We start from the raw sequence: 26520 nt of genomic DNA on the forward strand, positions 1-26520 counted from the left end.
CATGGCTAACTTACTAACAATATACCTAATTCATTTGACAAATCGCAGTTGTTCTGTGGCTCTGTCAGCCCAAATAAAGTGATTATTATTATCGCGGGCAGCCAGGCAGGTGTGTCTGATTGGCTGCACTGAAACAGTGTGTGTCAGTGGGGCTTGATTACTCCAGCTGCGAAGAACAATAATCACCGGTGGTTATCGAAAAATTATTCACCGCTGTCGGGGGCTATTGACCAATCACAAGCAAGCATTTCGGCGAATGTGAAAACGCCATGTAATAAAGTCACATAACATCATTACACATCACATGCAATTACATTACTAATCATGGTACACTCTCATCCTAAAATGCCATTACATTGTTTTGGGTAGCATTTAGAAAAACTAAAATAAGTGCTTACAGTACATGACGAGAACACACAGAATATTTTTTTAATTTGTGGCTTCTGGATTCAGAATTTCACCCCTGAGTGTACATTTTTAGATGAGGAAACTATAAGGATAAGGAGTTAAGATAGGAAGTCATAACAGTGAGTAAATACAGTACATGAAAATAACACAAACACATTTGTTTACATTTGATTTGTTTTTGGATTGACAATGATGGCTTCTGGATTCAGAATTTCACCCTTGAGTGTAAATTTTTAGATAAGGAAACTATAAGGATAGGGGACTTAATTGTCCACAAATGTGGAAATATGGACGGAATCCACAGAGAATGTATTGTGCGAAGCAAATTGCATCCGCGGAGCCTGCTCTGCATCTGGGAGCTATCCACAAAAGCACATTGCTCGATGAGATACCAGCGCAGAAAAGCCCAATATCTGTGGCTCGTGAGCAGTCTGCACTCTGCACCCCTGACGGCGCTCTTGGCCGAAATGTGTGTCAAAATGTAGCGTGCTGTCAAGTTTAGCACGCTGTCAAAAAAAATAAAAAAATAAATAAAATAGAAATCAAGATGGAAAGCAGTAAAAATAAACCTGCAGTTAATCCCAAGAACGGCAAACGACACATGCCGTTCCTTCGAATGCGGAGAGATCTAATTCTGTATTTTAATCTGTATTTAACCTTTATCTATTCGGTGAAGACCAGTTATTCTAATTAAAGAATTTACATTATCTATCTGTCCCACTTTGTCCCACCAAAATCTGACTGTTGTCCCCCCCACCCACTCCATCCATTAACTCAACTGGACTGTCATACTATTTATTTGCACTAGCACTATTGCACTTGGGACATTGATATTATATTATTGATATTATTATTTTGTACATGCTATATTCAGTATGTTTGTATGTGGTGATGCTTTAAACTCAATTTCGTTGGACCAACAATGACACTAAAGATTCTATTCTTTTGCACTCCTCTATACATTACGAAGTAAACAAAATACAATACAAAATGAACGGAATACTAAAGAAAATAGATCTTATGAGTTATGAACAGTATCTAACTTGTTAGAGAAATATAAAGCCGCGTGCCAATAGCCTTCGCAACGCATGATTTATAAATAAGGCTATAGCTGACATTTCAAATCCTTGGTTCTGAGATGAGCAATACAGTAAACATTTATTTCTGATATAGGTGCTGATCAGCAGTAATGCAATGTCATGATTATTATTATTCTGAAGTTATTATTATTAAATAAAAAATGTATTAATAATGAATTAATAAGAACTCCTCTCCTTCACTATAATCTAATTATGAAATCAGATATAGGCCAGGGCTTTACAACTTAATAAAGAGATTGAATATATGGGATAGAAATTAAATTAAATGTATACCAATATAATTAGAGCACTATATTTTTTCATTGTGTATATCGTATACATTTAATTTCGTTTAAATGTTAGTGACATAGTTTTTGTCTCTACAAACAAGATACAGACTTTAGGATAGAAAAGACTGTCTTCCAAAGTGGCCCATTTGATTTGACAGACTTTCTAGCCAACACCTGTCATAATTTGAATGTCTGCTAGTTGTAATTCAAGGTTCCTCTCTTGTTCTTAGCCAACGTAGCAGCGATGTACTACGGCTACTGCATGCTTCCTGATGGGAGCTACTGCTTGGCTCCACCTCCTCCTGGGATAGATGCCAATACCTATTACAACACCATGTCCACTGGTGTAATGGCCCCTCCCACTGCATCTGGAGTTCCGCTACCTCCGGGGACCACCCCGCCACCCCCTCTTGACCCCATCGCCATGGCAGTGCCAATCGCTGTCCCCACTCTGGTCACCATCTCCGCCCCTCCTGTCCTCATATCAGAAACCAGGTAAGGGCTACTAGTGGAAGTACTAGTAGTAGCAGCAGTAGTTGTAGGGGAAGTAGTAGTAGCAGTAGTAGTAGTAACAGCAGTAGCAGTAGTAGTGTAAGTAGTAGCAGCAGCAGTAGTAGCAATAGTAGCAGCAGCAGTAGTTTGTAAGATAACAGTGTTTCTAGCCTTTAATAATTTACTCCACTTGTCACCTGCTGCTCCGTGACTGGCCTCTGCGTTGTCATTTTACTTGGATATCTCATTAGCGGTCTCACACTGTATCAACCACTGTTAGTACATCCGTAGTCAGAAGAAACGACACTGCAACGTGATCTCTTTCCTGATGTTTATTTTCATAAACATAGCTTCGTACAAGATGTAACCCATTCTGTAATGTCCTTGAACAGTCTTTGAAGAAAAACTAAATTCATTATTCTCCACCGTCTCTTCTCTCATTAGTCCAATGGTTCTGAGGCCTCGTCGTAGCCAACAACCTTTCCCTGTTAGCCGAAGCTAGCGATGATGTGGCACTTCCCCTCCCCCACCCAGCGAGGGTGAGGAGGGATTTCAAAGTCTCTGATCAGCGCGTCTGCTCGATTCCACGTCGTGTCTTAATCTAACTTAGCCCGGAAGGGACTCTCATCTCATAACGGTCTCCCCCTAGCAACGGGCCCGCCCCCTCTTCTCGTTACTACATGACACGCTACCATGGCAACGGCTGGTCACCTTTAACACACTAAACGTCCGTTTCTGGGCACACACACTGAGATATGGGGAGCCAGGGTGATGTCCTTGCCAAGCGGCCATATCGTGTCCCTCCTAGTAATCATTTATCGTTTAATTCAGTTGAGGATGCAAACGGTGCATGCAAGAAAAACAGGGTATAATCTAAAGGCATAAAGGTATAATCTAAAGATGCTAACACTGTCGGGTTTAAGGGTTACATTCCCTCTGTAGATTACTGTAGAGCAGGGGTTCCCAAACTTTTTTAGCTCGAGACCCAAAAGAGAAATTTGGTGTTTCCCCGGGACCCAAACGTACAAAAATACATCATGAATTGCCATAACATGGGAGGCTGGGTAGCGCAGCTGACTAAGCGCCTGCCTACCACCGCAGAGACACTGGTATCGAATCCAGCCTTCAGCGGTACCTCCGGCTTGGTCGGTCGTCCATACTAACACAATTGGCAGTGTTAGAGGGTGGGAAGCCGGTGGGGTGTGTATCCTGGTCGTTGTAAACAGCGACTCCTACAGGTCGGTCGGGGCGCCTGCTCAGCGAGGAAGGGGACTGGGGGAAGTAGTGTGAGCCTCCCACGCGTTACGCTCACCCAGTGAGAGTCCTCGGTGTCAGGTGAAAAGAAGCGGCTGGCTGACTCCACATGTATCTGAGGGGACATGTGATAGTATCTATCAACCCTCCCTAGACCGGCAAGTGGGGGGCAAATGCGGGCAATGACCAGGAAGGGCGCGAAGGGAATTGGCATAACGACTAAATTGGGATGGGAGAAAAATACAGAAAAAGGGGGAGAAAAAAGTTGATATTATTATATAGTAAATATTTATTGCCATAACATACATTTATAAACTACTGATAAAGAACACAACAAACCATGCATTTCAAATGTATATGAAATGTATTTATTTAATTATAAAAGTACATCACAGCAATAATCAGAGTGTAATGTTAAGTTGCTCACCACCTCATAACATTTATGTAACACTTTTAAATGAACAAAAATGTTCTATCCTTTCTATTTCTCACCCCTTTTTCAACTCTCCATTTCTTACCCCCTCCCTCCGTCCCTCAACATTAAACCCCAACATTGAGCAACATTCTGATTAATTTGTACTGACTTATTTAAAAATTCTACTGACCTGACATCATGCTAGAAGGGGTATAATATTTTATCTATGGCACAATGAAATCTAATGAGAGGTATGTGGGTGGTTGAAGTTTTCAACCAGCAGATCTATTCTGGTCTTGGTTTTTGAAAGTGTTATTCTGAGGTCATGCTGAGCATTTAGTCTGTTTCTGTATTTGTTTTTCAGGTATGCTAGAGTAGAAAACCCAGATTCACAAACAAACTGAATCAACACATCTACAGCTTTTTTATAAAAAATTAAATTTAATAATTCTTTAAATATTTTATTGGCGACCCAGTAAAAACGGGTCCCAGAGTTTGGGAAACACTGCTGTAGAGTATAGCACCAACACCGTCTGTATGAAAGGTTCAATTCCACCTGTAGCTCAGTGGGTAGAGCATAGCATCAACACTGCCAGGGTCATGGGTTTGATTCTCATTGAGTCATCCAATAAGTATGCATGGTGCTTCAAGACTCTTTAGAAGTATCATTATTAATAGGGCTGTCTTAAATACTTCAAAGCTTCGTTTGATGGGCATGCGATTTGAATGGGGAAATAAAATGTGAATATAAATAAAAAATCAACTCTGCCTCTCATTGTTAACCCATTCTCTGCCGGAGCTTATATCCATCCTTGTAGCCTCTCTGCCAGCACTATTTGTCTATGGAGATGTTCACCTTCTTTGCAGGGCTATAACTTTTTTAATTGTATTGCTAAATTGACATTACTATGGCCCATTCAACATCAATTATCTATCGTTCAGGATGTAGGAACGTTTTACTTTTTCATTCACACATTCATACTAAAATACCGTCCAGAGTATAAATATGTTTTTATTGTTTTCTTCTGTATTTCATAGAACGTGAGATATAGCCATAAATGCATATATTAACGCAAACAGATCCCAGTTATGTGATGTTGATCTAGGTGATCCAGTTCCAGGTTTGTATAATACTAATATACGTCCAATCATGTTGTTTATTGAGTTATGGCAATGGATCGATATCCACGGTGTCTGGATAGAGTCCCGCGAGCGATAGCGAGTGGCCGGACGGAATAGGGGACGGACTAAGCACTTCAGGCCACTTCCGGTTTTGGCAACTCGCCGATCGGCCACCAGGTGGCGGTATTGAAGCGTTGCAGAGTTGTGCGGAGTCCTACACAGGGCTGTACACTGCGACGAGATGATCGCGAATTGCCCCTTTAATTGGCCGTTGCGATTGGTAAATATTATCTGGGGGCGGGCTTGCGAGTAGTGCTTTCAAGCCTTGCATTCGCATTTCACTCCTAAATTATCCAAGGCGTGTGATGGCGCGATGACGTCACTCACGCGAGCTGAGCAGTGAGCACTCAGCAGGTATGATCAGCAGGAACAATCGACTGAGCACTCACTCTGATAGACTGGCTGACTGTCTGATTCATTTAGCTATGAAGAAAAGTAAAGTTAGTATTGCTTCATATTTTCGACACGTTCGACCTCCTATAGTGAGCCGAACTGAACTGAACTCAGACACACGGAGAGAGCTGCGGCGTCTGCTGCTCCTCCTCCCTCCCGCACCCGTGGCTGTTGTAAACACTAGTCTCTAGTGGGACACTGGTACCTCGGTGAGCCTGCCAGCTGGCTAGCTACTGATATCAACAAATGCTCCAGCAAGTCTAGTAGTGCATGATAGCTCGCGTTAGCTCACTGTTCAAAACGAAACGTCCCATTAAACTAAATAGCTACAGATAGCTCCTGATATCAATGTCTTATAACACTGAGTCGATGCGTATTCGAGCTGAGGGCACGCTCAATATAGTCAATAGGGTCCAGCTGCAGCGCCGGAGAATCCTGGCCGTAGCTGGAGGCTACAGTATAGGGTCCAGCTGCAGCTCCGGAGAATCCTGGCCGTAGCTGGAGGCTACTCGAGTACACACAGACAGTGGAGCTGGTTGCATATAGCGAGCATTTTGACTTGTTGCGTGGTGGCGATGTCTCGCAGATAATACAACTACAAGTATAATTATATAATATATATATTTTATTTAAAAAAAAATTTATATAAAATAATTTTTTTTTAAATCAAAAACAATCGATATAAATAATGGTAAAATTGTTATTTAAAAATTTGCCCCTAAAAAATATTTTTTGCCCCTAAATTTCTCATTTAGGGGCAAGTGTGCCCCTAGTGAAAAAGCTTAGCGTACAGCCCTGGTCCTACAGCACCAGCCAAGACTCCGTGGGTGAAATGTGAATACCATGACGAAAATATGAAATATTGATCTCAAAGATGCCTTTAGGCGTCATTGGCAGATTACGCATGGCGGAGAATGACGTGTAAACACGTCATCGGCGGAGAATGGGTTAACTACAACAAGCAATGCTGTTTAAGATGAGGTCGGACTCGGCACTGACAGATTTGTGTTCATTGTGCTGCTTTTATAAAGCCTCAAATGACGGCTTACAATATTTCATGAAAGCAAAGTGTTTCGTTTGTCTAAGATTTAAAAAGGTTTAAACTTTACAGCACTGACAAAGTTGAACAAAGTGCTGTACAAGTCCCACAACATAAACAAATATTATATATAAAATTTATTTTTTTTAATTTTTTTTTCCTCGACGCTTCGAATTAAAATCGAATCTCGGCCCGAAGCTTCGAATGCCAAAAATAAATTTGAAGGTTAGCCCTAATTATTAACGTATTGCAAGATCCATTTTTTGCATATACCAGGAATTTGTCTTCTGAAACTTGGATACACGTTTCTGTCGAAAGGCGTACATTATAGATGAGGTGATGTTGGCGCCGTTGGGGATGTGGAGATTCATTGCGCCAGACCAGGAGAGTCAATCTTTCATACAGCAATGCCAACCAATGCAAGGACAGGCTGCACCCTTCGCCGTATTAAAGACATCTCTCAGTCTGACTGGAGGCTGTGTCAAAGCATCTATCCCTCTTCCTCTGCCTTTTCTCCGTCTGTCTCTTGATGTGACAGTTCGAGGCCCCCGGCTCCTGTGGCTCCATTGGTTCCTGTGGCTCCGGTGGCAGCTGCACCGACAGCACTGATGGCACCGACAGCACCGATGGCACCGACAGCACCGACAGCCATCATCCCTCCCCCTCCTGACATCCAGCCGGTCATAGACAAGCTGGCAGAGTATGTGGCCAGGAACGGTGGCAAGTTTGAGTCCAGCGTCCGTGCCAAGAACGACCCACGGTGAGCGAGTCTAGAGCTCCTGATTTGTCAAGTTTGTGTCATTTGTGTGGTTCATTATCACAGTTGGATACCTCAAAGGGCTTTGCAAACTCCCACATTACGGTGGACAAACATCCCCGATGTTCCACGTGGGGGAAGTAGGACGGGGATAACATGTAAACAACAACATTCATTTTGGACCCGCCAACATTAAAAAAAATTATAATAAAAGGTGGCTAGATGTCACTGTTTTGACAGCGTTACAAATTCTACCTTTAACGCTGAAGATGAGGGAAAACCACCTACAATCATTGTTATTAGCCCTTCACATTACAACATTACATGTACACAGTACATTACACATCATTATATTATATGCGGTTGGAATGCTCTTGCACGGAACTAGTTGAAGACAATCTGGGAGCATACAATAATATGTATAGGCAACAACAAGGCCACTGGGAATCATTCAAATCATTCAAGGTAGAAAATAAGGTAGAAAACACAGCATATATTTTAGAGGGAAAAATGCAGAGAAAGACTTATCAGAGGCAGTGAAACCTGGTTAATTCAAACATGTATTTAGAGTAGAGTAGGGGGGTATCCATCATCTCTTGGCTCATTCTTCGTCTGTCTGGCTCCCTTCACTGCAGGTTTGACTTCCTACAGTCCTGGAACCAGTACAACACCTATTACGAGTTTAAGAAGAATTACTTCATGCAGAAAGAGGGAATCAGCCTGCCTGAGGTAGTGTGTGTGTGTGTGTGTGTGTGTGGGGGGGGGGGGGGGGGGGTGGGGGTGTGGGTGGTAGGTACCAATACCAATACCAATACCACATTTTCACTTTAGATTCTGAATCCAAAGCTTTATTTTAATTTTTTATCCACTTTTTCTCCGATTTTTCTCCCATCCCAATTTAGCCAAATCCCCCCCCCCCCCCCCCCCCCTTTCCTGGTCGTTGCGCGCATGTGCCCCCCACTGGTCGGTCTAGGGAGCCCTGAAGTCTATCACATGCTTCCTCCGATACATAGGAGACAGCCAGCAGCCTCTTTTCACCTGGCAGCGAGGACTCTCATTGGTGAAGTGTAACGTGTGGGAGGTCACACTACCTTCACCATTTCCCTCCCTCGCTGTGCAGGCGCCCTGACCGACCTGTAGGAGTCGCTGTTTACAACGACCAGATTACCACCCACTGGCTTCCCTCCCGCTGACACTGCCAATTGTGCCAGTATGATGACCGGCCAAGCTGGAGGCACCGCTGACAGCCGATACCAGTGTCTCTGCGGTGGTAGACAGCCGCTTAGTCCGCTGTGCTACCCGGCCGCCCCTGAATCCAAAGCTTTTGAAGCATCGGCTGATACCAAGTGACAACTCTATTTGAATAGTAAATATTGCTTTGGGGTCACTGGACACACTAATGATTGTAATGTCATCTGTTTTCCTCTGACATCCTCTTATGTTACGTATAGGGCTGAGCCCAAACGTTCGAACGTTCGGACCTTCGTTCGTTACGTTGGCGTTAGAATTCGAAATCAACATTCGAATTAGTAATTTTTTATTTTATTTTTTATTTTTTATATATATATTTGTATGTGTCTATTCATTGTTTAAACCAATGGGGTTTTTCTTCACAGTTGCAGATAAAGATTAGTGTAACTGAGGGGTACAATTCCCTGACTGTATTAATAAGTATGGTATCATTAAACCACTACTGTCTTATGTACATTACTACTGGCCATACAGTACACAGGTATATGATATGAACACCTCCACAATGACACGGTTCCACACAAATCTGGGTTATAATAATATTTATTAGCAGCAATGATAGTATATAACAATACTTTACGTAGGGTCGCGCTTATAAGGCGAAAGAATGTGCGTGAGTAAATCAATAACGTAAGTCCATTATCATATTACGCAGGAGATAATGAATACCACCTGTATCTTAGGAATTATATCTATGGTACACTAGTAAGGCAGCGGGAGATACTGGTAGGGTCCCTCCGGTTGTAGGCCAGCAAGGGGAGAGGATTTGTCGGTAACGAAAGTCTGGATCAACGGGGACTCAATAAGCTCCTGCTACGGGAGACGGTACACTACTCCCTTGATCGGCAGACGAAAGCAGCAGCTATTCTCCGGTATGCAGCTCCACATTGAAGAAAGCTAGCCAGCCTTGGGCGTCCTAGAGGCGGGCTCGACGATGCTCCTCACAGGGTAAATCCCACACAATTGTGGGTGTAGACGATTCTCCGCTCCATCAGATACAGGACCAAAGCAAATATAATCCAGCCGAAAAGGGCTATGCAGTCGTCGGGTAGGTTATCCAGTGTACATGTCCACACGGTCCTCGTCTAGGGCTCCTCGGGTGAAGGCGCCAGGGTAAGCTGCCCAGCCTGGATAAGCACACTAGCTGGTACGAGGAAACGTTGGTGATGCTGGTCACTGTAGAACGGTAGCCGCACGATACACTATACATAAATAGACTATTACTGAATTAATAGAATAGGTCGAACTCGACGGTACAGCGTTAAACTCTGATACTTCAGCTATCAATTCGCACGCGGTCTCAATGCTCTATTTGGGGCCAAACGGGCCCTACTTCACCGCACGTTGTATCGTGGTGTGAGGCTTCACTTGGGTAACTCGAACTACTTCTGTATTCACCTGCGCCATATTTATACGTTAGGCGAACAAACTAGTACCAGCCTTATTCCTGTCTCGTATTCTTGCGCAGAGCCGTTCATGTACAGGCATGTCTTTGGCGGTGACTTTGAACCAGACCTTGGGGGTATGGCAGTGGCGCCTAAGGGACCGCTGTCCAATAGGAGAACGAAATATTATGGTCTGTACTAGGTTAAAGGGATATTCCGTGTATGTGTACAAAGAATACACAAGGGATATCAGACGATATACAAATATTATGCAATATATATCAATCAATAAATATATATATTCGGTTTAATCTGATCCTTCGTAACAATTAGGCTACACTAATATTATAGTATATGACTCGTCATAAAAATTTTAATAAAACATTTATCATAAATGATCTAGCCCAGGGGTCGGCAATTAGGTCTGGCCACGGGCCAGATTTTCCCCAAGCCTTTGCTTGGCGGGCCAGGATCAAAAACAATGGCTAATTTAATATACTGATAGTGAAAAATGCAGCACTGCGGCGGGTGCATACACTTAATAATAATAATAATAATAATAACTTTATTTGGGCCAGATTTTCCCCAAGCCTTTGCTTGGCGGGCCAGGATCAAAAACAATGGCTAATTTAATATACTGATAGTGAAAAATGCAGCACTGCGGCGGGTGCATACACTTAATAATAATAATAATAATAATAATAACTTTATTTGTATAGCACTTTTCATACAGAGGTTGCAGTTCGCAGTGCTTCACAACAGTAAAAAACAGGCATAAGCGAGCACTCGCAAATGGCGGACCCTGATGTAAACAAGACAAACGTTTTTCTCTGGTCTGCATCCCCTTAACACTATGGCGTCCGTCCACGTATATATACGCGTTTTGAAAAAGCGTGATGTGGACCAGAGCCACGAGTATATACGTGACGAGTTGTTATTGTTTTATTCCTTATTTATAGCGCTTCTTAGGTACCCGATCCACTACCAGCCTCTTTTCAGATATTTGATTTTCGAAACATGCAGTACCGGCCAAACCCGCTTAGGGGCGCCATCGCTCCACTGCAGTATCATTGTGATTTTTATTTTATTTTTTTAAGTACAGTCCTGTGGGCGGATCATAGTTCCCTGATCCCAGCCGAACATCCTCCATCTTGGATTAGTTTGGCGAGCGTTTTTTTCAGCGTGCAATAATGGGATTTATGATTAGCCAATGTGCATATCGATCTACCAGAATCCGATGAGTGGTGAGGAAATGCTGCCGGCGATCACATGGCCTGACGGTAGGATAATATTACCCCAAATTACAGCTGGATTGGACATTGTTTTATAACGTAACGTGATTGGTCAATGAAAATGCTATATTGAACGCACACTGTATTGCTAATCAATAATAGTAATCGGCGTTCCCCGCCGCCCCCATTTCATCCATAGATGCTCTGTAATAGTCCGGATGCTACGCAGTTTGTTTTATTTCATTCGTATATATACAGCAGAAATGGCGTTTGATATAACGGCGCCAACGTTTAGCCTATTATCTAAGCTCCCGGGGAAAAAGCCTAGACGAAAAGTGTGTTATACCTTATATTCACGACGCTATAAAATGACAACCAACCGATGGATTTTTATTTTCTTTAAGCCATTATGAAGGCACAGTTTATGCACTCAAGTGACAATGAGAATGGACAGATAGCAATACTATAAATGATATATAAAGCTCTTTGAAAGTACATCGGTTTGTAAACAAACCTCTGTCCTCTGGCACCATATTAGACGGCGCCGAACGGTCGCCATAGTGTTAACAATTGTGTGTATTGCGCCGTACTGTATTGTACCCATTCTGCAATCTGTTAAATAAAGTTTTCATTCATCCATTCATTCATTCATGAACAGCAGATCAGCTGTTGCAGATCACCGCGGCAGGTGATGAACCAGAATGCATGAAAACACGACTCACCATACCTTGTTTGTTGTTAAGTCCTCCAAAATCCCTGCTAATGTTTGAAACATGTCCAATATCCACTCGCCGCCCTCCAATTCCAGATTGGCGTTGAATGCAGCTACTTTATCTGCCAACTTGAACACAGTTGTCATCATTGCCTCGCTGTTGTTGTTGTCACCACATATTATGCAGAGAGGACGTCGGCTCGGCACGCAAGAATCACAGACCTGTTACGATAAACCCGTATTTTAAGTATGGCTCCTGTTTATTAAAAGGGGCGTTATATTTCCCCGTTGCAAAGAAGCTATCCAAAGATGTTTGTTTTGTTTTTTTTAACACATGTTGTTACTTGCTCGCATCTCGAACGCGGAAGTGAAAGTGCGTTAGGGAAATATACACACGGCCCGGTGGGACTATTCCATTGGTTCTCCCAGTACACGTGACCATTTCTAGCATTTCAATTGGCTATGGTGTCAGACATGCTTTTGATGACTACCGGTAGATAGATACAGCTTCACAATAAAAGACACCCTGGCGTCCCGAGTGAATATTTCCCGCGTGTAAAATAAATATCATTCACAAATTAATCTGACGGGCCAGAAATTATTGCTGGCGGGCCAATGTCGGCCCGCGGGCCGCCTATTGCCGACCCCTGATCTAGCCTATCTGCATCAGCTTGGCACACCATCACGTTCGTACCAACTGTGCCCTTATTGGATTATTTATGTTGACGAAACTGATGAGTTATATTCATTAAAGAAAGTTGATTTAATAAAAAAATAAATACTTATTTAATCAGATTAATCACTTTATTACAATTGAGGATTTAGTTTGAGGATATTTTATAAATATATATATTATTTTTTAACAGATTAACACTTTGATTGCCGAAAACGTAGATCTACGGTTCTGTCGCTCGATCGTTGATTGTCGAAAACGTAGATCTACGTTTCTGTCACGGTATTTCTTTTATTATCTATTGCTAGGGATGTCCCGATCCGATCACGTGATCGGAATCGGCGTCGATCACGTGCTTTTCAGAGTATCGGGGATCGGGAAAAATAATAATAAAAATCGGCAGTCAAAAAAAGAAAAATTTTATTCAACAAACATGACCATGTCCACGTCTTAAACTCATACGGAGGCCTTAGTTTTGGTTTTAAAGTACATATAATATATCATCATTAATGTATTTATTGTCACACAGAGCAGAATAATTATCCACAACAAACACATTCCCCTTTAATTTTCACCGTTGCAACAAACATTCCCTTTAATTTAGACGCTACACGCTACACGCGACCACAACAACAACACGTCGCTCCCGAAACACGGTTAATATCCACTGACTTGAGCAGCTAGACTTAATGTCAGAGGTTTGGAACTAAGCATTTTAAAAGAAAGTCAAGCCAGTTGCAATGTTTGCAAGGAGGAGATTCCGCGTGGAGGAAAAACTCATGAAGCAGCAGGCTGGAGGCGAAGTTTTCAGACAAAATTTTCACCTGGAGGATAACGTTACGTGACTGAGGTTTATCGTCGGCGTTTGAGACCAGAATGGACCATTACGTAAGTCGAACACTGAATGTATACTAATGTGCAAACATATATTGAAACTTTTAATATTTCTCATATGAAGCAGAAGCACATTTCTCAGGGTGAATGTAATAACAAAAGCCTCCGCTCTCGCGCCCCGGACTATTATAAGCAACAGATGGGCTTGTCTCGCTCTGCCAGTTTCTGACAAAAATGCGTCAAAATTGATTACTAATGTGAAAGATCGGATCGGAAACGATCGGATCGATAGATATTTAAAATCACATGCTCGGGATCGGATCGGAAGCAAAAAAAGGCGATCGGGACATCCCTATCTATTGCCATTCATAATTCTGCGGGGCACCTTGTGCATACTGTTCTGAGTGTGTCTGAGCTGGCAGACGGTATTATACCGCCCTCTAACGCCTTCCGGCATTATTGCACCCTGTCTAAATCACACTGCATGCGTGCACGACAAAGGATAATAGTGATGATCTAGCGTTGATTTCAGGAATATCCGATAATCAGGCGAAAAATTACAACGTGTTTATTGAATTACACAAAAACGCTGTTTTCGTGTCTTTTCCCTGGAATTGCTCAGAAGCGGCCGGACTATGTTCATATTCAAAACGGAAATGTACGGATGAAAAAATAATCTGTTTTTTGCACGTTGACCAGAAGCAGCTCAATGAGACTCGACGGCGTTATTAGACCCATAGCTATACTATAAAATATAGGTTTAGGTCTACAAAGTACAACTACATTTACATGGGGTTAATGGACGGCAAAAAAAAGTGTTTGCTTGCAGGTGGCTTTGTGTGCTAGAGAGAACAGCTTATTTATCACCCTTAACCCTCTCTCTGCCTCTCCTTCTCTCTGCCTCTCTTTCTCCCTGCCTCTCTTTCTCTCTGCCTCTCTCTCTCCCTCTCTCCCTCTCCCCCTCCCTCTCCCTCTCTCCCATCCTCTCAGCCGTGTGTTTTGACACTAGTTATTTAATGGTTTATGAGTCCCAGGGGGTAAGCGGTCGTTCTTTGGTCCATGTTGTCTTTCATTTTCCAGCCTTCTCTTATGGTTGCGTCTTCAAAAGCCACTTTCAAGGCTCAGATCAAAGTGTTTCCTCTTTTGTTGTCCATAGATCAAAAAAGCTCTCCATTGATTGGATGTATAGTATGGACCCAGAGGTTATTTGAGAAATACAAGCGATAGGAACACATGTCCTTTCATATGTTGTTGGTACGATGGCGTTCCCTTCAGCAGGGTGACACACAGTCCCAGGGATGACAGTTTCCACTGGGTAGGTGTCTAGATCTCATAGCTGGGAAGGACGTCAAGGTGTACATTCACTTTTAATTTCTTAGGTGGTCGGAGTGGTTAAGGGATAGGTTTATATTGACCGTTCCTGGCTATGGGATCTAGATACTAGCTTTCCACTAAACTAACCTGACCTGCCAGGTAGTCTGTTGGACATCTGGGAAGTCGTCCTTTGAAACTGTTTGGAATATGACCGGTACTTGGCAGAGTATCTTTGCTTGTAACCGACAGTAGATCCTCAGAAGACACTGATGAGCCTGAACCAATGTTGTTCGGGAACAAGCTTGAAACCTGATGAGATGAAGCCAACCTCTGTGCAAGGTTATGTCAAGCCCTGCAGCTCTTTCAGAAACACTCTCACAGAGAGAAATGTAACCTTTGTCTCCATCCCCTCCTTCCTCAATGCCTTGCTCAATGCCTTGCTTAGAGAGAGGGAGCGAGAGAGAGAGAATTTGAGGAGGCCCTCCCCATCGCACCATTATACTCATCATCTACTTTGTGCTGCATTGCTGGCTATTAACAACCCACCTGTCATCTGAAAGCCATTACGAACACATTTGTGTTCACTTGTGTTTGGTGATGAGCAGGGAGAATGGTTCTCTTCTGATTTCTTAACGAGCCTGTTTGTGGTGCCGATTTGAGAGCAGATGCGTTTGTGTTTAAGTGCTCTAAAGTGGCCTGTTTATATTCCTGAAACACGCTGGCCAACTCAAGTTAATAACATCATAGTAAACAAATGAAGCAGCCTAGTGATATAAAAGCTGCCTGTCCTTGGTCTGCCGTTGAGCTTTTTTTAGGGATGCACCGATCCGATATCGGTATTGGCCGCTGATATCAGTAAAATAGCTGGATCGGGTATCGGTAAAAAAGAATCGATAAAAAAACAAATATAATTTAATAGAAATAACCATTCTTTTATATCTATGTGTTCATTTGTTACATTTAGTTTCACTAAGTTAAGAAAGTAATGTTTTAAGTCAAGCCTGATGTTGCCTTGCACAAAATAATGATCCCAGTCTCTTCCACACAGTGACAGTGAGGCATACAGTTTATTAATTGAATGAATGAAGTTTCTTTTCTGTCTTTGTTTACAACAAATCAAAAACACACTTACAATTCTTAAAAACGAAATATATTTGAATATATATATAATAAAAACGTGGATAATTTTCTTTTGTTTTTGTTACTTTTTTTGTAAAAAAAAATTGGACAATGGGTATTGGATCGGTATCGGTATTGGCTGATACCCAAACCCAGGTATCGGTATCGGGACTGAAAAAGTCGGATTCGGTGCATCCCTAGCCTTTTTCAAACCAGTGTTTTTTTAAGCTTTGCTTTCTAACGATTGGTCTTATTCAGCTAGGCAAGTAATGCATGCAGCGGGCGCTTGCTGCCTGGAAATGATATAACTTAAAAAATATTTAATTAGAAAACTTTTTCTCAATTTAAAACAAAACAAAAGAAAAACTGGATAATCTAGCTAATTGGAAATTATTAATTTTGGAGAATGTTCTGAATGAGAGATGTCAGTCTGTGTGTCTGGCCTTGTCTGAGATTTTTGATCGAAATGTTAATAGGTTTCTGTCTGTCTCTTCGTCTGTCCCTCCATCCTTTTGATCTGTGCTTGACTATTCAACGCCATCTGTCATGATGAAAGTTGAGACGGTTTGGAGCCATTACCCATCTTTCTATTGATTTGGGACTGATGTAAGGTCATGGTAACGTCAATGTGAGGTGAGGCGAGGCAACCAGTATTTTATCCGAGAGGGGGGGGTTCAATATGGAATTGAAACCACCTTCGAGAGGCACCAGTAATCTTATTTTCCTCTAAATCCTCTCTTTCTTTCCCTAAAGGCTGGGGGCTGGTGCTCTGAATGCTTCAGCTTTCAGGAATCGCTCCCCTCCATCTCCCCTCTCTCTCCTCCTGCCTGCCTCGCTGCGGTAAAGCAGCCCCCTTCTCTTTTTCTTATCAGCACCATTTCAGACGGCTGCCTTTTAATACTGCTTACGCTCCGCATCCCTAGCTATACCTGTACTTTCTCTACATCCTTCTCCTCTGTCTCTAATCACCTAGCCATACCTGTACTCTCTCTACATCCTTCTCCTCTGTCTCTATAACCTAGCCATACCTGTACTCTCTCTACATCCTTCTCCTCTGTCTCTAATCACCTAGCCATACCTGTTATCTCTCTACATCTCTGTCTGTCTCTAATCACCTAGCCATACCTGTACTCTCTACGTCCTTGTCCTCTGTCTCTAATCACCTAGCCATACCTGTTCTCTCTACATCCTTGTCCTCTGTCTCTAATCACATAGCCATACCTGTTCTCTCTCTACATCATTGTCCTCTGTCTCTAATCACCTAGCCATACCTGTTCTCTCTCTACATCATTGTCTCTGTCTCTAATCACCTAGCCATACCTATTCTCTCTCTACATATATATCTCTGTCTCTAATCACCTAGCCATTCCTGTATTCTCTCTACATCTTTCTCCTCTGTCTCTAATCACCTAGCCATATTTGTTCTCTCTACATCGCTCTGTCTCTAATAACTAGCCATACCTGTTCTCTAGGGGTGGGAATCGCCAGATACCTCACAATACGATACTATCGCGATACTTGTGTCACGATACGATAGTATCGCGATACTAAATATATCGCGATATGCTGAGTATTGCGATTATTATTATTATATATTTTTGATCAAATTTAATTTATTACCTTTTTTCAACTGCAAAGTAAAACTGTCAACATGTTTTATCTAATCAAATAAAGTTCAGTCTGTTCATCTCACTTCAATCATTTTTATTGCAGACCATGGTATTTTCTCAAGCAGACGGATGTAAACACTGTAATCTGTGTTGCATGTACCTGACAAACTGAACTGTTTGTATTAGTCATATTCCAACTTAACTCAATGCACATGTGTGTGTGTGTGTGGACTACTTTACTATTACAGGTATTGAAATGAACAATGCAACTTCCTTATTAACCCTTTTTTCGCCAATGACGGATTAAGCCGTCATTCCTCGCCATGCTTAATCTGCCAATGACTGATTACGCCGTCATCGAGATCAATATTTCAAATTTCTGTCATGGTATTCATATTTCACCGACGGATCCTTGACTGGTGCTGTGGATCTCCACTCAACTCTCCAACGGTTCAATATCGCCACCTGGTGGCCGATCGGCCAAACCGGAAGTGGGGAAGTGGGGCCGGAAGTGCTTGGTGTCCCCCCTATTCCGTCCGCCACTCGCTATCGCTCCCGGGGCTCCATCTCGACACACTGGATAATCGATCGGTTGCCATAACTCAATAAACAACGTTATTTGGACGTATATAGTATTATACAACCCGGAAATGGTTCATCTAGATTAACATCCCATAATAGAGATCTTTTTGCTCCACGATGATCACCCAACGGTAAGAGGAAGTTGCAGTGAGTTTCAGCGTTTTTGATTATTATTAACCATACAAACTGCTCTAATCTATATATCACCCATACAACATGAATCATTTAACGTCGGTCATTGCATTATAAACGACCCCCCCCCCCCCCCCCTCCGGTCACCAGCAGATGATGAGTCATGACGTTTAGGACCTTGTACAATTGAAATTTTTAATCTGACGTTAATAGCTATCAAACTGCATTTGATGATCTAATATATGCATAAATGGCTATATGTCACGTTCTATGAAATACAGCAGAAAACGATAAAAACATATTTATACTCTGGACGGTATTTTAGTATGAATGTGTGAATGAAAAAGTAAAACCTTTATACATCCTGAACGATAGCTAATCGATGTTGAATGGGCCATAGTAATGTCAATTTAGCAATACAATTTAAAAAGTTATAGCCCTGCAAAGTAGATGAACATCTCCATAGACAAATAGAGCTGGCAGAGAATGGATTAGGACGAATCAAAGTGGTGGCGGAGAATGGGCTAAAAAAATAATAATAATAATAATACATTTTTTATGAATAATTAAATATCGATACTTGGCGTCCCTGTATCGATACAGTATCGCCACGCAAAGTATTGCGATACTACGTATCGATTTTCCCCCCACCCCTACTGTTCTCTCTCTACATCTCTCTCTCTGTCTCTAATCACTTAGCGAAAGTGATGAGATAAACCGTAATGGCAGGAGAGTGGAATTAGAGAAGAATGCAACTTGCTCACTGGGCATCAGAGCATCAGCTGTGTCTGTTTTGGGTCCAGGGCTGATATTTCTCCATCAGGGGAGTATCTCTCTTTCTCTCTCTGTCTGTAAGTGTGTCTTAGTGTGTGTGTATGTGTGTCCCATCCACCAGCTCTGCATCCTGCTAACCGTACCTGTCCCATCTCCGCCACTCCACAGCCTAATTGGAAGCATTCACTAATCCATTCAGGGTGCTTCAGGACCTTAATGAGGCCTCTAGGCCAATTAGCAGGTGTGTCATTGTTTAGCCTGGTTAGCCTCCCTCCGCTGCTCCCCAACGGTGTGCTGGTTATGTATGCTTCACAGCACATTGGTTATCCTATTATCTTAAAAGTACAGCTACCAGATGGGACGGCTAGGAGAAGAGGTCGATCTTGAGGTGGGATTGAAAAATAAAGATGTGACTCTTCCATAACTATAATATACAAACGGGCTATACAAATCTTGGACCGTAAACCAATGCGATGGCATCACTGCAGTGTTTTGAGTAAGCACAATCTTTTCACGTTTGACAATTTAGTAATTTTCTGTAATATTAGACTCGTTTTTAAATGTTTGCACAATCATGTATCATTATTTTCTGGACTGGTGGTTAGACGTTGGAGCTCTAGCAGAGCAAACACACACGCTTCCAATAATGGTGACTGTACTGTTCCCATGTGCAAGAGTTCGTTTGGACAGTCTGCCTTCTCTGTTAAAGGGGCAAACTTATGGAACTCGCTGCCTACTGGCTTAAAACTGGAGTCCAATGCCAACGTCTTCAGCAGAGGACTCAAGGTATGGCTGAATCAAAGCAGCAGTGCTCGCATATGTAGACGCGGACTGATTTTGTTATTTTGATCATGGCCTCTTGTTCTGGTAACTTTGTTCTGATTTGTGATTTTAATTATGTATTATACTGTTAATTTTATTCTATCTTTTAGAAAAGCCTCAATGGACTAGTGTTGAAAACTATCACTTGTGCTATAAACACGCAAAACAACACATCTGGTATGTCCACTGAATGGTCCAATGTAGCTGTGGTGTCCATTTTAAATACAAGTTTTCATTCATTCATTCATTCATTCATTCATTCATTGAGTCCCTACTGTCTCAAAGTAGTGTGGTCCAGAGCCTGGGAGCTGCCCTGGAGAGGAGCTATGTCCCTGAAACTGCAGAGGTTGGATTTGGAGGGGTGGAGAGGAGGCAATGCTGAGGTAGATCTGAGGGACCCAGATGTTTGGTAGGGGGAGAGGAGCTCTGGTTATTTAACTGAATTGAATTTCATACAACTGTATTGTCCACCAAGGTGGAACATTGTCTTCGGCTCACCAAACAGCACAAGAAGCCAGAAGGCACCTAGCATGGCATAAAACACAAACCGGCAGAGACAGGGTTACACATTCAAAACACATTAAACACTGTTCACGTCTGTATATGTCCAGGTCTGGATGGGAAATTAACTTTTTCTATAAACTGGCTTCATCGTCCATGTGAATAGATAATGAAGGGTCATTTTTCAATTTGATCAAAACCTGCATTTTGAATGAGACAATCGCTCATGTTAATGTGGGTCTGAAATTACCCTTTTCTATATGGCGGTTTTATTGCCCATGTGAACTAATTACATGAGGTAAGTGATGGGGTAATTTAATCAAAATTAAAACCTGTGTTTTAAAAATTATGGAATCTCATGGCAATGAGCAAATTATGAATTATCCATTTTGTATCCTTTTCTTGCACCTGTAACACCGATATCGGGTTATTATCTATATGAACTGTCGAGGACATTCTTGCCTCGAGTCCCTGGTAATCCCCTCACCTGCCCTTAGGTAATTATTCACATTTTTGTGTGATGAAACTGTGCCTTTAGACAAGCCGTTCAGATGTGCCTCTCCCTCCTACATCAAGTGCAGAGGGTGGTCCTTGACTTCTGTGTCTGTCTTTCAAGACTAGCGCAGTGCCCGTTCAAAACGAGACTGTTAGAAGCGTGTGCCCGCTGGGCCGTGTGCCCATTCGGAACTAGTCGATTGCTTGGCCCCTGGAAGAATTGGCATTGTGAAGAATGGCGGAATTGCAGCTTGCAGCCTTCTGAAGAACCGTGCATCCAATCAGCTTCGACACTGCACTTACTTGGGCCCTCAGCAATACACCAAATGAATGGTTCTAAAGATAAGCAAAGGACAGTCAGGAGAATACATTTATTTAAATGTATGATGCTGCTACAGTGCCACCTATTGGCCAAATTGCACCAAATATGTTGTGGCCACTGAGACATCATATCTACACATATCCACCAACTTTGGTTATAATAGCCCAAAGCGTTCAGGAGATATTACATTTCTATAAGCACTGCCCACAGCATTTGAGCAAGCTTTGAGGGCCAGCTGTAACAAAACTGTATGGTATATCAAAAATCTGAAAAAAGTAACTTTTTCAGCCTGTTCCAGAGATTGAGGGTTACTCAAAATGTGTAGTAGTGAAAGAAATGAACCGATTTGGACAAAATACACACAAAAGGGCGTAGTTTACATGGATAGATTTGTCTGGAGAATTTTGTTTCTGAGAGTTACGGTTACGGAGTAAGGTTTGGCACCACATTCAACACTGCACTCCCCTGGGTCCTCAGCAATACAAGTGTGAAGGCAATCGGATGAACAGTTCTTGAGATATCGTTAGCCTCATAGCATAATTGCCTAAGTAATTTTTTGGTCAAATTGATATTTCTGCCTAACTCTACTCTCCTCACACTGCTGCACCACCCTGGCTTAGTGGCTGTGTCCTCAGCCAATCAGAACCTTGTTATTTTAAGAATCCCTTTCTGCCTAGCCTCATAGCATAATTGCCTAAGTCATTTTTTGGTCAAATTGATATTTCTGCCTAACTCTACTCTCCTCACACTGCTGCACCACCCTGGCTTAGTGGCTGTGTCCTCAGCCAATCAGAACCTTGTTATTTTAAGAATCCCTTTCTGCCTAACTCACTCATGTATACTCACTCATGTATCATGTATACTTGTATACTTGTATGCCGTGACAAATAAAACTCTTGACTTGACTTGACTTGACACTCATGTGACTTGTGCCAACATTAGTTTTTTCTTCTTTTCCGAAAGTCTTGAAAAATGACTTAGGCAATTATGCTATGAGGCTAACGATATGTGAATTTCACACAGACACAGATGAATTCCTTTATATGTAGTTACATGGCGGCTTACTCGTTTTCCACCTAAAAGGTTCACTATAATATGGTTCTAACATCATCTTACATGGGAAACAGGATATGCAGTTGCTGGATCTTAATTCATTATTTGATCTGCAACTGCCAGTTCGATCTGAATTGCGTGAGCTGGAAGCCCCATAGTGCCGGGGTGCTTTTGAAAGCTACAGACCCTTGAGAAAAGGACTGAAACGGAGGGGTATAGAGGCATGCTAGAATGCATACTCAGAGTGGTATTTTCTGCAAAAGAAAATTCAAAGACACGTTTAGGGGACCTCAGAGACCTATATTAACTTGTTCAAAATGAGTATTTTTAAGAAGGCAGCTGTGATACACATTGCTTTTCCAAAAAAGATTTTCACTTCACTTGGATCCTTTTGAATGCGAGCCATAACAGCTTAGGAGGATGTATGGAAATGTGGGAGCAGCTCATCTCCTCTTTGTTCCCGGCGCCATCATGGCAAAACCACTCTCCCAACGGCAATCACACACCTGCAATGGAACTGCAGACAATGCACCGCACCAGCCAACGCTCCAGTCCCCCCTCGTCATCCCATTCCAAAGCAGACACTATTCGCAGCGACTCTGTAATAGATCTTATATCTGATGTGGAATTAAAGCACGTAGACAGGTCCATCTCCTACAAAAGCCAGTGTTTACCAGCCTAGGTTCCTTAAGTATAATGATCTTGCGATACCGATGAATGTGGCAACTGGCCTGTGGGCATTACGGGGCGATTCACCTGAGGTGTCTGATGGGTTGTTTGAATAGGGGGCTTTGTGAAATGCCGTGTGGGTTCAGAGAGAGGACAGAGGACAATCTGTGGCGCCGGGGTCTTGTTTTGCCTCAGGCACACACCCAACTCAAATCTAAACTGCATTCTGCTCTGCCCAGCCAATGTTGGCATGCCAAGTAGGCTGCGTCTTTTTGGAGTGTGATGACATCATGACAATCACGTTGGATACCAAAACCAAACATTAAGACACAATGGAGTTTGTTCCATGAAACTGGAGCACAAAAACTATTCCCTCTGAAAATACATTTCTCTCACCATCACCCCCCCCCCCCCCCCCCCCCAGTGAACCAAACCAAAGGGACTGAATCTTTATCCTTCAGTGAAAGGAAAAATATTGGATCTGTACTCGGTATCAGCAGATAATTGAATATACCGGGTAGTACTTGGAATCGGTAACGGCAATGACAAAGCGGTGTTGGCAGCTCAGATTCAGCAGCCTGAGTGATGGTGTCATTTAGTTTGTGTTAACGGAACGTATACCAAATGCGTCCACATTTTTATAGGATTCTATCACATTTTCATAACAATAGCACCCTGCACCGTTTTCATTGAGGTTTCTTACAAATTAACGATGCTCTATGTTGTCCTTTATATGCCGATTATCATTAGAATCTTAAATTGTACCATATGTCCCCCTTTAGACAACATATGTAACGCTACCAGCGCACTTCTGTTAAGATAATTAGTTTACCATTCGCGGTCGCTATACCGAGGTCGCAGTAATAGTTTACCGCTGTTCAGATTACGTCGAAGAATATAGAGACGCATCCCAGTGACCTGCGACCTGTGCTAACGCTCTTGGGAAATGCAGTGTTGCGTTTTCAACATTTTCACCTTTTAATTTTAAACCAATGTTGCCATCTACTGACAACAGAAAGTGTTGTCTAATTTGTCACCTTGAGAGCCACTTCCGTATACAGCGTCGCCCCAAACCCATTCTAGAGATTCCCACTTTTTACTGGGAGTGGGGCGTGGCCGTATTTCGTCCCAGACAATAAGAGTGGCTGCAATTGGTCACCGTGACGTCTTATATAACCGTATAAGGGTCATTTTGTATAATGGTACATGACAAACTATTTTCTTTCATAATACTGCTGCAAGAAACGGTATTTTTTTATCTTATTTTTTTTTACTTGAAATATGTTTTATGATACACTGTAATATATTGTGGACGATGGTGTTATACAAACATTTGCATGACGGTATACCTCCCGGCCTTACATTCATCCATCCAGCCCTAGTGTTTTTTTTTTTATCCACCTTTTCTCCCCATTTTCTATTTTTCTCCCATCCCAATTTCGTATTTCCAATTCTTCCCTGTCTTGAATGTTGCTAGACTATGCCTCCAACTGGTCGGCTGTAGTGAGGATAGAAGCCTTGCATCACGTGTCCCCTCCGGTACACAAGGAGGCAGCCTGTCGCATCTTTTCACCGCAGCAGCTCGAACTCTCAGTGGCGAGGAGTAACGCGTGGGAGGCTCACGCTTCCCCCCGATACATCCCGTTTCCGCCGCACCGGCGTCACCCAACCGACCTGTAGGAGTCGCTGTCCACAACGTCCAATTCCCACCCACCGGCTTTCCCACTAACACTGCCAATTGTGTTAGTATGACGGCCGCCTAAGCCGGTAGCAACGCCGCGATCTGCGCTTGATACCAGCATCTTCTGCGTTAGTGGCAAGCGCCTTACCCACTGCGCCACTCAGCCGCCCTCTGCCCTAGTGTTTTTGTTAGAAAAACGCGTTAGCAATTTTCGATTTTAAAACTAAACTTTTTGTATTGTTCAATTTCACTTATCGAAACTAGACACGGGATCGCCAATTTTTTGGCTAACGTTATGCTTGACCAATTGCTTTTTTAACGAGTGAGCGGGTGTGCTCCAACTTTTAGGACTGGGAATGTAAGTAGAAACGAGACGACCATCCCCACTACTCAAGTTCCCTGCTGTAAACTCTCCAGCCTGCTCCCTGCTGTACTACCTACACTCTCCAGCCTGCTCCCTGCTGTACTACCTACACTCTCCAGCCTGCTCCCTGCTGTACTACCTACACTCTCCAGCCTGCTCCCTGCTGTACTACCTACACTATCCAGCCTGCTCCCTGCTGTACTACCTACACTCTCCAGCTCCATGTAGAAAACAAAATGCTGTACTACCTAAACTCTCCAGCCTGCTCCCTGCTGTACTACCTAAACTCTCCAGCCTGCTCCATGTAGAAAACGAAACGCAACAGAAAATAACTTTTCTCCCTCTTTGTCGAGACGGCCTGTCTTGCCTCTAGCGTGTGTTTAAATTTGAATGCATTGTGTTGACAATTCATGAGCCTCTTGAGACTCTTGCAGTCAGAGGAAATGTACGCAGATTCAAAACCATTCCACAGCTGCAGGATACAAAATGTTGAAGCTGCATCAGAGAATAATATCCTCACACTGTACAAACATGTGAGGGGGTGGGGGTATATATAGGGCAGGTCCATCAATCGGAGAACGGCAATCATGCAACCATCCGATTTATTTGTAGCACATTGCTACATCGTCATGCAGCGTACAGGCACATTTTTTGGGTCGCCGTTCAAAAGTTCTCTGAGCTTGACCCATCTCGTCGAAATACATATTTAATTATCCACAATCTGCACCACATCATTTAAATGAGTAGAACATGTGCAGATGGGTAGGCAAATTACATAGTTTATTACAATGCATAGTTCAGTAGTGTTTCTCAATGACTACAGGAAAGGCGGGGAAACTTCTTTTCAATTAGAACAATTTAATAAAATTAAATGAAAAAAGGTTGCTTATGAAGGTGTTTATATCTCAAATACTTTTTAGTCCAGTGACCTCATAAAGATCATTTAAAAGTACTGGTTTGGATTTACATGTTTAAAAAAAAATGTTTGTCTATGACTATTACTTGGAGTAATCAGAATTGCCATCAGTGACAAAATGGTATCAATGCATCTGGTATTTGCAGATTCAGAGGCCTTGGTGATGCAGTCTTGGAGCTTAGCCTGTGTTATATAAGCTAGCATTTGTGACTCTGCTCTCAACCTTGACAAAGCTTCCTCGCTGCGTCCCTGCGTCTCACTTGAACCTCTCCCAAGCTGGCACATTGAAAAATGAAAATGCATTTCATTTGTTTTCTTTTGTCCTGTTGCCTTGTTGTCTCCCACTCTAGCGAGTTTTGAAATATGAATACATTGTGTTGCTCGGGCCTGGGCCCATCAAGGACACATCAGATTAGGAGAGAATTATTGTCTTGTAAAGTGAGAGAAATTGTGTTACCCGGCCCTAGCACGCCTTGTATCTAGGACGAGTCTCGTAACATCATGAGAACATGAATCTGTCTGAAAATGTATTCATACAAGTAGGAGTCTTCACATGCATCCGAACCAAAGAGGGCAGGTGCCGAGACGAAAGTGTACAAATGAAAATAGACAATAAATAAAACGCTTTCATGCTGCAGGGCTAAAAAAAAGTCCACTTATGTATTGCACCTGAGTAGTGATGTTTAGAGCTACTGCTCTTCTTCAAACGGAGTCTGGCTCTGAAATTCACTCCCAACCTAATGGTCTTAAGTCTATATTGGTCATTAATG

The 26520-nt window shown here is 42.5% G+C and overlaps 1 protein-coding gene across 1 annotated transcript in view; it reads left to right on the forward strand.

Moving 5' to 3' along the window:
* sfswap (splicing factor SWAP) overlaps window positions 1–26520 on the forward strand; it is a gene marked incomplete at its 3' end in the record, with an annotated part of 295870 nt that overhangs the window by 83452 nt on the left and 185898 nt on the right. The window contains exons 8-10 of the mRNA XM_084324950.1: window positions 2008–2272; window positions 7091–7312; window positions 7945–8038. Coding sequence (XP_084181076.1) covers window positions 2008–2272; window positions 7091–7312; window positions 7945–8038 — 581 coding nt within the window. The remainder of the gene's footprint in view (window positions 1–2007; window positions 2273–7090; window positions 7313–7944; window positions 8039–26520) is intronic.

This window comes from Notolepis coatsorum (genome assembly GCF_963971535.1).
Source record: "Notolepis coatsorum genome assembly, chromosome: 11".
In the NCBI taxonomy this organism is placed as follows: domain Eukaryota; kingdom Metazoa; phylum Chordata; class Actinopteri; order Aulopiformes; family Paralepididae; genus Notolepis; species Notolepis coatsorum.